The 12,561-nt window shown below is 38.1% G+C and overlaps 2 protein-coding genes across 5 annotated transcripts in view; both read left to right on the top strand.

The window, feature by feature from the left end:
* PDE4D (phosphodiesterase 4D) overlaps window positions 1-12,561 on the top strand; it is a 1,027,393-nt gene that overhangs the window by 625,203 nt on the left and 389,629 nt on the right. The gene's annotated exons all lie outside the window — the stretch shown is intronic.
* LOC118016814 (chromobox protein homolog 3-like) lies at window positions 6,152-7,026 on the top strand. Its single transcript, XM_035014481.1, has one exon. The coding sequence runs from the start codon at window positions 6,268-6,270 to the stop codon at window positions 6,817-6,819; it is 552 nt and encodes a 183-aa protein (XP_034870372.1). The 5' UTR covers window positions 6,152-6,267; the 3' UTR covers window positions 6,820-7,026.

The following is a 12,561-nucleotide window of genomic DNA, read 5'->3' as shown; positions in this document are numbered from 1 at the left end:
GATGAATCGAATGTTTACTCTGACCAATTTAAAACATCTGGATGATTCTAACTTTGGGGACATATTGCTTTATATACACTGAATGCCTGAAAATTGGTAGAATTTTAGATTTCTTTTCTTGATAAATGATGCTGCCTTAATTTTTGCAATACCCAAAGATTCACAAGTGCTTAGCTATCATCCTTTTTTTCCATTTAGTTAAAATCGTCTACCTTTTATCTATCACACATATAACTCTTAGAAGAGCAAACATCTGAATTATTATCAACAGTTCTCAAACACACCATTTATGTGTGTACACACTATCAGACTATAACCCCCCTCCGAAAAAATCCAGCATAGAAGGCCGTACGGTAATATTGAATAACTCTAAGTTTTCTAGTTATTATTTTCTCAGAACAGCTCCAAGAGGCTCTATTGGGCTCTCTTCTGGGTTCTAGATTGAGACTGACATGAAGATCAAGCTTGTGGTTGGAAGATAGAAAACAGCTGTGAGCAAAATAATTCACCTTTGTGAAGTAAACAAATATAAGACACACACATAAAAGAAGGTAGTTACAGTTGTCTTCCCTACAAACCATGGAGGCATTGACCTAGACAAAAGAGTGGGAAGATCAACAATGCCATCAGATCGAGGGCTCACTATCGCATTGAACTAAGACAATTTCTGTATTCTTTACAGACATCCTCAAAAAATAGGAACCCAGAACAGGAAAAGGAATAACCTGTGTCTCATTAACTATGTCAATTGTTTTGTCATGCATTTGGCCTCTTATATATTTATTTCTCAGTATTTAGGCCTATGCTGGCCAATAGAAATATTAGGTGAGCCACACCTGTAACTTTAAATTTTCTAGTACCACATTTAAAAAATAAAAAGCAATAGGCAAGACTAATTTCAACTATGTATTTTATTTGACCCACTATACAAAAATAGCATTTCAGTTTGCAATCAATATACAATAAACTATCATTGAGATATTTAAAATTCTTTCCCCATCCTAAAGTCTTGGAAATCCTTTGTGTGTTTTATATATGTATCAACTTGGATGCTAACTTTTCATTAATTGTACTTAATCTATATTTAGATTTCATAAATTTACAATCTGAAATATAGATTCAACTTACTCAGGTTGTTCCAGATATACTTAAAAGTTCTCCAATAACTGAATCAATTATCAATTTTAACATTTAGGTATGAATTAGTAAAAATTAAATAAGACTAAAAATTTAGTTCTTCAGCCCCTTTTCAAGTCTTCATAGCCTTGTGTGGTTGGTGGCTGCCATATTGGAAAGTGCATGTTTAGACTGTCTGGGTTTGACCTCAGACTCTGCCACTCATTGACTGCATTATCTTGAGTGTGTTGGTTTCTCTTTTTGTTGGCTTAGTTTCCTCATCTCTAAAATGGAGATAATAATAGTACCTACGTCAGAAGGTTAATATTAGGATTAAGTGAAATAATACCAATAATAAAGCTAAACACTTAACACGGTGCCCGATACACAATGAGGCCTCAACAAATATTAGCTTTTATTATTATTATTATTATTATTATTATTATTATTATTATTTGTGCTGTCGTCATGTATTTGCTTTCATAATTTGTAACATTATCAACTTTGAGTGTCTGGCAGAAGTCAAGTTCTCATTTTTTGGGTTTGTGAAGCAGATAGATGCTAGACCACATGCAGAAATATAAGCCCCTTCTGTTCCAGATCCCTATCTCCAACTGCTTAGATATCCTTCTGTTAGAGTGTCAGCCTGGCTAACCTCAACTCCCCTTTCTGCTTACATCAGCTTTCCTGAGTAAAACTCACGTATCTCTCTCCAGAACAATGCTATTTTTCCATTTATCTAAACCCAGGACCTTAGAATCATCATTGAATCCTCCTCTCTCCTCACCCTTGTGAGCAATCATCAGGTGCCCCCAGATTTTCAGCATAGAACCTCATGCTTTCCTGCCTTTTCATATCCACTGCCACCACCCCCTCATCTTGCCTGGACAGCTGCAGTGCTCCCCTAATTACTGAACTTCAGCTGCCACTCTCTAACCATCACATTGTGGCTGTCATATGCTGCTATTGAATTAATCTTCTGAAAATGGTATTCTTATCATACAATTCCGTTGTTTAAATCCTTTCTTCACTGCCCTTGACTTCTGGAATAAAACCATCTCCTCTATAAAGCCTTTCTTGACAAATTCTGTGCCCATGATAGGGGGTCCAAGTGATAATCCCCTTGCATGTATCATTGCATCTTCCACTCAAATATCTACCAAAGCCCCAGAGCTTGATTCCATACAATGGGGTCACTGTGGGCCCTTAGCCTCACAAAGACAGAGGCTGTTTTGTTGCTGGTTTTGCTTTATGGGTTTTTTGTTGTTGTTGTTTGTTTCTTTTATGTCTTGATCTCTCTACAATACACCACAGTAGTTCCTCTGTAAATTCTCATTTTTTGTATGAGCTAGCTAATCACACTCCTTGTCTGTCATTCAAGGCCTCCAAAAGTAGCCCCAATCTACTTTCCTGGTCCTATCTCTGCTTCTCCTCCACACAGTGTATCTCTAGTCAAACTAGTATGTAACTCTCTCAGATATGCTTTCTGTTTTCCCTCTCCATGCCTTGGCTCACTATCCCCTCTCTTGAAGTGTCCCCACTCTCCTCTTGACCTGCCCAAATTCTACCCTTTTGTTAAGGTCTAGTTCATCTTTCTGCCATGATGACATCACAGAGCATGTGGATTAAGGCTGTGGATTAAGGCTGTGGATTAAGGCTGACATCAGACTTGGCGTCCAAGTGGATCTGTCTGTTTTGCTGACCAAATTGCCTACCCATTATGAGCTTCACATTCTTACTGTGTGTAATTCGAGTAACAAAACCTCAGTTTCAAGGTTATCATGAATATTAAGGATAATATATATATTGGTATTCAGTGAGGGTTCAGAGGGAGTATGTGAGCTCTGTTGTTTTCAGTATGATCATAGGGCATCTAATCATGTAGCTTCTAAAATATCTTTTAGTGTAGGATTTCATGGTCATTTGGATCACTCTACAATATATGCTTTATTTCAAACTAGACTACAAGTTTCTGGGCTACAACTAGCACCTAGTTGAATGGTGGGCACACATACACAAGCGGATACATATGGGGATACTTACAGATATCAGAAGAAAGAGAGGTGCTTTCGTGTGTATTGACTCATTTAATCCCCACAAGAAGGCACCATGCCATGTGGAAGTTGATAATGTTTCTGTTTTATCCACAAAGAACTGGCACTTGAAGGATTTGAGTCCTTCCCAAATCAATCCAGATCTTAAAGTGATAGAGACAGGAAATTCAAACAGCGTTTACACATTTTTGTCCAAATCTGTTCAATTCTATTTTTTCCCACATTCCCATGTGCAACCTTTTTAAATTGTTACCTTTGAAAATCCTCTCCTAAAATGATGTTAAGGGAATAATAGAGTATAAATTCCCAATGTTCAGCATTGCTGTCGGGAATGACAGATGACACTTGAATTTCTTTTTCCTGAAAAAAAGTAAGAACAGTCTGTAGGTAAATACAATTAATACTTAAACATAATATGTAAAAAGTCTTTGCTGAAGAGAACAGTCTTTTGATTGGAAAACCCTAAAATTTCGATTATATTTTCCCCAAATGCTCTCTAGTATCAGCAACGTTTAAGGTTTGCTGAATTTCATATCTGTACCATAATACAGCAAGAGTCATGCCGAAACATAGAAAATTTCCTGTTAAGAGGTACAGAGCAAAGAAACCCTTGCATAATTATTGTTTTTAAGCTTAAATTTACACACACAGAAAATCCCCTATAGCCAATGGAGGACCCGAGAGATATATGCACAGAATATTCTGGGGTTAGCAGTTAGGACTGCTCATTAGGGAGTCTCAGGTCAGACTAAAGTTAGTCCTCCTATTTTGGTAAAGGACCAGGATAACTTACCCATAAAGAAATTATCATTTACTTAATTGCTTTATTCTAATTCTGCAGGAAATTTATATAGATGGTCGAGGCAAAAAATCGCTGGTACAAAGTAACAACCTCTCATTGCTTCAGTTTAGGTTAATCATTAATATTTTTCTGTGGATCAATACCCCTTAGAAGCAAAAGATGCAGCCATGCTCTTCAACCCCATATATTTGCCAAGTGAGAAAAACCATGTGCTAGACCTGTTAGAACTTTTGTCATGTGCTGCAAACCCTTAGCTCTTATCACTCCTAGTGAAACTCTCTGATATTCAGAGATTGGGTCTGACTTACTTTTATATCCCTTGTGCTGCTAAACTAAAAACCTTGCAAAAAGAGATGACCAATCATTGTTATTTAATAAATGAGTGAATGAATTAATGAAGGATGTGCTATTTCAGAGAGAACACTGTTAATTTGGATAGGTGATTCTAGTGTCATTTTAATAAAAAGATACAGGATATTTGAATGCTTGGAGTACTCTTAAGAATTTTTAAAATAATTTTATTTTATTTTTTTTTTTTTAAAGATTTTATTTATTTATTTGAGAGAGAGAATGAGAGAGAGCACATGAGAAGGGGGAGGGTCAGAGGGAGAAGCAGACTCCCTGCCGAGCAGGGAGCCCGATGCGGGACTCGATCCAGGGACTCCAGGATCATGACCTGAGCCGAAGGCAGACGCTTAACGACTGAGCCACCCAGGCGCCCTTAAAATAATTTTAAAACATGACCTTTGTTATAGGTTGAATTATATCTTCCCCAAATTCATATGTTGAACTCCTATTACCCAGGACCTCAAAATGTAGCTGTTTCTGGAGACAAGGTCTTTAAAGACGATTAAGTTAAAATGAGGTCTTTAGGGTAGGTCCTAATCCAGTATAATTTATGTTCTTATAAGAAGAGAAAAATTGGAAGCACAAAGAGAGATACCAGACATGTACACACAGAGAGAGCCATGTGAACACACAGCAAGAGGGCAGCCATCTGCAAGCCAAGGAAAGAGGCCTCTGAAAAAGCCAAACCTGCTGCCACTTTGATCTTGGATGTCCAGCCTCCAGAACTGTTAAGAAAGCAAGTCTCTGTTGTTTAAACCACACAGTCTGTGGTATTTGCTGTGGCAGGTTAAGCAAACTCACAACCTTTTGTAAATTGCTACCTTTGAAAATCCTCTCTTAAAATGATGGTAAGTGAATAGGAGAGTATAAATCCCCAAGAGTAGAGGGATGAGAAAGGAGACAACTGGAGATGAGAAAGGAGTGTTTTAGAAATGGAAAATAGAGACTGGAAATTAGCCAGGTTGGGGATGCTAATTATAAAATGCTCAAAGAAGAGTGTGTTGGGAGAAGGAAACAACTGCCTTTGTGGAAATCTGGGAAGACTTGGGAATTGAGGAACAGAGTATAATTAAATGTAGGCAGAAATTGATGGAAAGTCTGCACATAAAGTAAGTTCTTCCATGGATCTTCCTCTTACCCTGCACAGCTAGAGACCAATCCCACTCCATCCTCATCAGGAGACTGGAAATTTATTTGACGAGAGGGGTTCCGACTTGGAGATACCAGGCACAGTGGAAAGTGGATGATTAAATAAAAGTCTATCAATTGAATAGGGAAGACCTGATTTCTCTAGTAGCACTTAGGAATAGGAACTGTGTCAGTTAGGCTTATAATGCTTAGTCAGGAGATTGAAGAATTCTTCTCTAGAAAATTGGAATCACCACCCAGGGAAGAGACCTACAGATACCAGCACTACGTGGCTACCTAGTGAAAAAGGCAAGGTTCTTAATTCCCCATGTAACCTGCTGTGAATGCCAGGACTCTACAAGCACACTTTAAGTCATGCAGAGCTCCCAGGCAGCATTCTAATGTCTTTCTCTTTAAAATGAATGGACAGCCAACACCCCACAAACCTTGAAGAAACTTTCCAACATAAAGTCTAAAACAAACAAATGAAAATGATAATAATAATAATAAAAAGATATAAAAACAATTTATGGAACAAAAAGACATTTTAGACAAAATATAATAAACTTACTACATTCATAAAACAAAATGATACCCTACAAAATTAATAAGAATAAAAAGTCATTAAAATTTAAAACAATGATAGATAAACACTCAATGAGAGACCTGAAAGATATAGTTTTAGAAATCTTCCAGCAAGCCCCCTCCTCCTCGGATGTGGCTGGAGCTTGAGGCGCGCAGGGCCGGAGACGCCGCAGACCCGGGACCCGGAGCAACTCGGAGGCGGTGAATAATAGCTCTTCAAGTCTGCAATAAAAAATGGCCTCCAATAAAACTACATTGCAAAAAATGGGAAAGAAACAAAATGGAAAGAGTAAAAAAGTAGAAGAGGCAGAGCCTGAAGAATTTGTGGTGGAAAAAGTACTGGACCGACGTGTAGTGAATGGGAAGGTGGAGTATTTCCTGAAGTGGAAGGGATTTACAGATGCTGACAATACTTGGGAACCTGAAGAAAATTTAGATTGTCCAGAGTTAATTGAAGCATTTCTTAATTCTCAAAAAGCTGGTAAAGAAAAAGATGGTACAAAAAGAAAATCTTTATCTGACAGTGAATCTGATGATAGCAAATCAAAGAAGAAAAGAGACGCTGCTGATAAACCAAGAGGCTTTGCCAGAGGTCTTGATCCTGAACAAATAATTGGTGCCACAGACAGCAGTGGAGAATTAATGTTTCTCATGAAATGGAAAGATTCAGATGAGGCAGACTTGGTGCTGGCAAAAGAGGCAAATATGAAGTGTCCTCAGATTGTAATTGCTTTTTATGAAGAGAGACTAACTTGGCATTCTTGTCCAGAAGATGAAGCTCAATAATTGTTTGCGTTGCTTTTTATATATATTTATATATATATATAAAATCTGGGTCTTTGTTTTTTGATTTATTAGTGTGAAGAAATAACATTCTAATGAAAATCACGTTTGATACGTTTGTTTTGAAGTAGTATTGGGGGAGTTGTTGGGTTTTTTTTGCATCTGTAGCACTGGTTACTTTGAACAAATAAAAGCTTTCTGTAGTTGCTTCCTTTATCAGAAAAAAAAAAAAAAGAAAGAAATCTTCCAGCAAGTAAGACAAAGAGACAAAGAGATGGACAATAGAAGTTAGGAAAAATGGAAAAACAATTCTGTGACTAAGATCTAACTACTAGGAGTTTGAGAAAGAAAAACTGTAAAACAGAAAATAGAGGGAATAAGCTCATCAAATGAAGAATACAAAAATTTCCTCAAATTGAGAGGCATATTTCTCTTCATTAAAATGGCCCATGAGTACTATCACAACAAAGGAAACAGACCCATGTGAAAAACGTATCTGGACATTTCAGACCACAGCTACAAATAGAATGTCCCAAAAGCTTTGAGAAGAGAAGAAAAAAAAAACCCACAGTACATTTTTCATAGGGGTTCATGTGGTATCAATTTATTCTCTCAAAAGCACATTGATGCCTATAAGACAATGGAGCAAGGTATGCAAAATTCTGAGTAAAAAAGATTTGCAGCCCAGAACTCTAACCCCAGCTAAATCATCAATCAAGCGTGAGCAACTGAGAAAATAATTGATGTGTTGACCCAGGCAGAAAATATTTTTCAAAAGGCTTTTTAAAGTCATACTGGGAAGTTCTGGAAGAATTAGTGATAATGCCACATAAAATTAAGCAAATTCTTTTTTAAAAGGAGGCAATTTACGACTTCAGAAAAAAGAAAAGCTTGTTCAGTAAGTGAAACATAATCATGGCACACTGTGTAACCTATTAATAAACTTTACTTCCCAGGGATAATAAGATAAAACCTGAATTTTTATTAGCCATCAATTGTTACTTAACTGTAGTAGGAGGATAGAAGGTAGGAAGGGGGGAATTGAGATGGTGAAGGAGTGTGAAATCATCATCATCCATAATGGGAAGTTAATAAACGTGTGGAGTTAAAATACCAGAAGAATGGATTAAAAGAGTTTCAGAGAGTGAGACGAGTGGCACACAGGACCCCTGTTTCTTGTTCTAAGCTTGTGTAGTACAAATGGGGGGAAAATAGTTAAACAATTGTTTTGTAAATTTGATAGGAACCAAAGGAATCAAATTTCCCAATATGATAAGTGTCCTGTGTTAATTAGCACGATCACAGTTAAATGTCTTGGATTGGGCTTGTTCAATATTTGAATGGAATATTCTATTTCCCCTTTAATCCTTGATAGATTTCATACTGTTACTTCCTGTAAAGCAGGAACCAGTGGTACTGTTTATTGGCAGGGGTAGGACTGGCTTCCCCTGACCTATCAGAAGAAAGGAGACATGAACACCTGGCTAACCACCACACCAGCAGATTTAGTGCTGGTGATGAATGAGGTTGTAGACATTGAAGGCAGTTAGGTTGTTCAGGTATTAGATTATCCTGTGCAGTTCTCTCTCTATAGATGACATCACTAATACTCTCCACCTCTAGTCTTCTCACTGGTAAGCAAGATAATCATGTAAAATAATCAAGATAGAAAGAAGTCACTATACCACTATGCATTGTTGAATTCACACATCAATTAAGTAATCTTTACGAAGAGTAAAATAAAACCCATGATTTCCGTGCCATTGTTGACCCTACTTGAGTGAAAGGGCAGCATAATGAGGTTGGTTTTCTGTGCAGGGCTTTGCAGAATACATCTGGCTCCTTTTCAGTCCCATCTTGTCTATCAGAGTTACCATGACCCAGGCTGTTCTTTGCAGGTTTCCAATTCCCTTTGCCTCAAAAGCATCCCGACAGTTTTTGTGACCTTCCGCATGGTTGGCAGAACACACACTGTGAGAGCTCCTTGATTTAACAGAAAAGTCCTGTGCTTTGTCCAAACGGAGGGCTTTCCAGCTCAGGTTCATTGGGCATATCCAACTGCCAGGCTTCCTGAAAGCCAGGTGTGTCAACAATGCAGTAAACAAACCGAACCACACAGCATCCAGAGCAGCGCAGTTCCGTTGCTGAGCAGCAAGAACCAATGGCCTCCCACTGTTCCCTCTCTTTTCTGTTAATTGAGAAAACCAGCGGCTGCAAGAGCAACATCAGCAGAGCTAAATGTAAATGGAGTCAATAGAGAGAGACAAATAGCCCAGTGAGAAATTCGAGTATTTTAGTGTAATACCCTGGCGTTCTGCACCATAAGCCTGGCATTCCAGCACAGAGTTCAGCTCTCACTTCCCCTCACAGTTCTGCCCCCTTCAGTCACTCTCTTGCATTATTCACATGCATATCTCTATCCCTATAGGATCCCAAGTTCCTACGAAGGTGGGGCCCGTGCATTATTTTCATCTTGCATTTCTCCCATGGCTTAGCTCTTAGTTTTGCACAGAGTGGGCCCTCAAAAAACAGATTTTAAATTGCATTTTCCAATTGATGTAATATGTTGTAAAACACCCTTCACTCTGTATTAACTCCGTGTCTCACTCACTCTGTGTTTCCAGAATGCATTGCCTGTGGTCTAGCATACTGGTGAAGGAGTCAACTTTGGACTCTATCTAATATAAAAACCCAGCCCCCACTTATTCGTTATTTGTCCTTAAATTCTTAAAGATTCCTCATCTCTAGAACCAGGATGTAATGTCGACCTCTCCGAAAACAAAATGAGATAATATCTGTGTTGCAGATGTTAATATGCTGATATGTAGCTATTATTACTATTATTAGCATTATTTATTATTACTATTATTAGTTTCCTCATTTCTAAATGAAAATGATGATGCCAAACTCAGTGTTATTGTGAGAATTAAAAGAGTGTGTGTGTGTGTGTGTTTGCATATATTTCATATATATGTATTCACATACTATCTACACGTATATACATATGTACACATGCATATGAATATATACATATACTTTTATATATACATATATACACATATATATATAACATGCATCCATATACTAGTGCCGAACACTTAGTAAACACTCATGTCAGCCATCATTATCACTAGGGTTAGTATAAGCAGTAACTGTTGTTATAGTTCTCTCTTATATCTAAGATGAGGTTGGCAATGCTAAGCTTATAAGGTTGCTGTAAGGATTTTAAAAGCTAATATTTGTGAGAGCCTTGGAACTATGCCTTGTTTATGATAAGCACTATAAAAGTGTTTACTTTTGTTTGTTATTTCTAAAAATAATAATAAAAAAGGTGATTGTATAGCGTGGTAAGCTGATAGTACAGCATATGCCCAGTAAGTTGTAATTAAGACCTTTTGTGTTTGTTTCCTAATACACTGATAGCACCTAATGGAATATTAATGGCAGCACATACTTTCATGATAATATTAATGATCTTTCTACACACTGGGCAAAAAAAGTTCTAGGATGGCAAGACATCTTGGCCCAGAAGCCTGCCCTCGGCAAAAAGACAAGATGTGAGTGAGGAAAAATGCCTCCAGGAATTGTGAGGGTGGCGGTGTGCCTACTATGTATAGTGCTTTGCCAATTTCCCTTTCACCAGCTTGGACAGTGACAGTGATGCTAGTCGAACAACCTGCATAATGCTTCGGGGACACATCCCTTTTTCTAAGGCTGCAAGCTTGCCAAGGAGACAGGATGCATGCTTGATTCCATCTGCTGTCATTTATCTGCCAATACAAATAGCAGGCCTCTGTGGGTCTGTTTGGCAGCCAAAATGACAGACTATATTTTAGCAACTCAAAGGAAGCCACTTCTGAGCATTAAGGATGGAAAATACCTCACGATACCTTCAATCCAAAGAAATGAGTATCCCAAATCTGAAACATTAAGCCCCACAAGGCAATGTCCCTTAATAACAGAGTAAAAATAATATTTCCAACCTATGTAGATTGAACTTGCTTGAAAGAGCTTGAGGAAAACTTTTCATCACTTTTTCCTTCCACTTTTAATTAAATTACATATTTTCTGGAATGATACAATGTTAGCTTTATTCAAGCTTCAGAGGAAAGGGAAGGAAACCAGACCACCTGTTAGACTCGTGGTGCTGGACCTGGTATATGCCCTTTGTTGAAGAAGAATTTCACATGGCATTTGAGTTAAAAATAACCAGTCTCTTTTTAAATAACTTAAAAGCCAGCACGTAGAACTATTTTCTCTTTATTCAGAGATTTCCACAGAGTATATATGGTTTGGAAATGCAAAGTCAGGAAAGAGGAAGGAGGGAAGCTTTTCAGATATCCATGGTGTCATTTATAATTTGTCTTAGCTACAGTGAGATTATCCTGGATATGGAGTGGGGGAAGTGTGGGCACACACAGAGTGTGGAAATGGCAGCCTTCAACACACTCAATCATTGACACTTAGGTTTGTGTAAGTCTGTGCTTTTGGTGCGGGGAAGGAGAGGAGTTTCACCTTTAGATCTCATTCTAACCACTTGACCTATAATTGGCAATCTTCTCTTCTGTCCCTGATTTTTTATCTCTTGTTCTAGATACTCTATTCTTGAGATAGTCTTTACAATAACGTGCCTCCTCATAGGTAGTATATAAACAGTATGCAAAATCGAATCCTGAGTCCTCATCTCTGACATTGATCTCAAAGTCCATTTTTGTTATCAAATACCTTTGAATCTGTAGCATCAAACTCAAGTTATATTCATTGAGATCGCTATATTGTTTTGCATTTGTAGGCCTTCTGATCTCCCAGATTGATTCTTTTCCAAATTCTCTTTTAACATCAGCGGTTGCCATTCTCCTAATCCACCAGGTTAGAAATTTCAGTCATCATTCCTCACTTTTCTTTCATTTCCAAATGCAATCCATCCGCAAGTTCGATTCACCTTTCCTTCAAACTTGGCTCCCTCTGTCCTTCATTCTGCACCATGTTACCCTCACACAAGTCCTCACGCATTCCTGCCCGGACTTGGACAATAGACACCACTAGCATGTCTGTATCCAGGCTCACTACATCAGTCCCACCCACCGCCTCCCAGCTGGTACACTGACACTGGATCCTGTCACTCTCTATCAGAGCTCTCCCCGCAGAGGGCACAACTCACACAGGTGGCGATCCTGGCCAATGGGAAAGTACATCCTCATCTGCCGATGTAGCTACATCTGTCTAAACCCCTACCGGTTGTTGCCATGTGGAAACACAGGCCAGTGTTGGCAGATTTTCTCATTTTTCAGAACACAGAAATCAAGACTTAAAGAAAAAGTTTATTCAATAAATATCTATTGAAGGAATTCTATTACTGAACTTTAGTCTATGTGCTAGAGGAGATACAACACGGAACAAAACGGTCAAAAATTCTACCTTCATGATGCTTCTTGTTAGAGGAAAAAGAAAAAAAAAGATTAAGAATGATTTTGTGATAAATGCTTAGAAGAAAGGTATATGAGAAAAGAGGTTCTTGAGTATGTGTGCATGTAGTAAAATTTTAAGTAGGGTGGTTAGGAAAGATGTCACTGAAAAGGTGGCATTTCAGTAAATACATGAAGGAGGTTGATATGTGAGGAAAGAGTGTCTTAGGCAATGTCCTAGAGGGAGTATTGCTGCCATGATGAACAGTAAGGAGGCCCTAGGGCTGAGGGGAAGTAGCAAAGTAGAAATCAAGAGGAGACAAAGTTGGGAGATGAAACA

Source organism: Mirounga leonina, unplaced genomic scaffold, assembly GCF_011800145.1.
Source record: "Mirounga leonina isolate KUSES-001 unplaced genomic scaffold, KU_Mleo_1.0 Mir_168, whole genome shotgun sequence".
NCBI lineage: Eukaryota > Metazoa > Chordata > Mammalia > Carnivora > Phocidae > Mirounga > Mirounga leonina.
The sequence above is the reverse complement of the archived record's forward strand: the minus strand, read 5'-3'. Positions and strand labels throughout refer to the sequence as shown.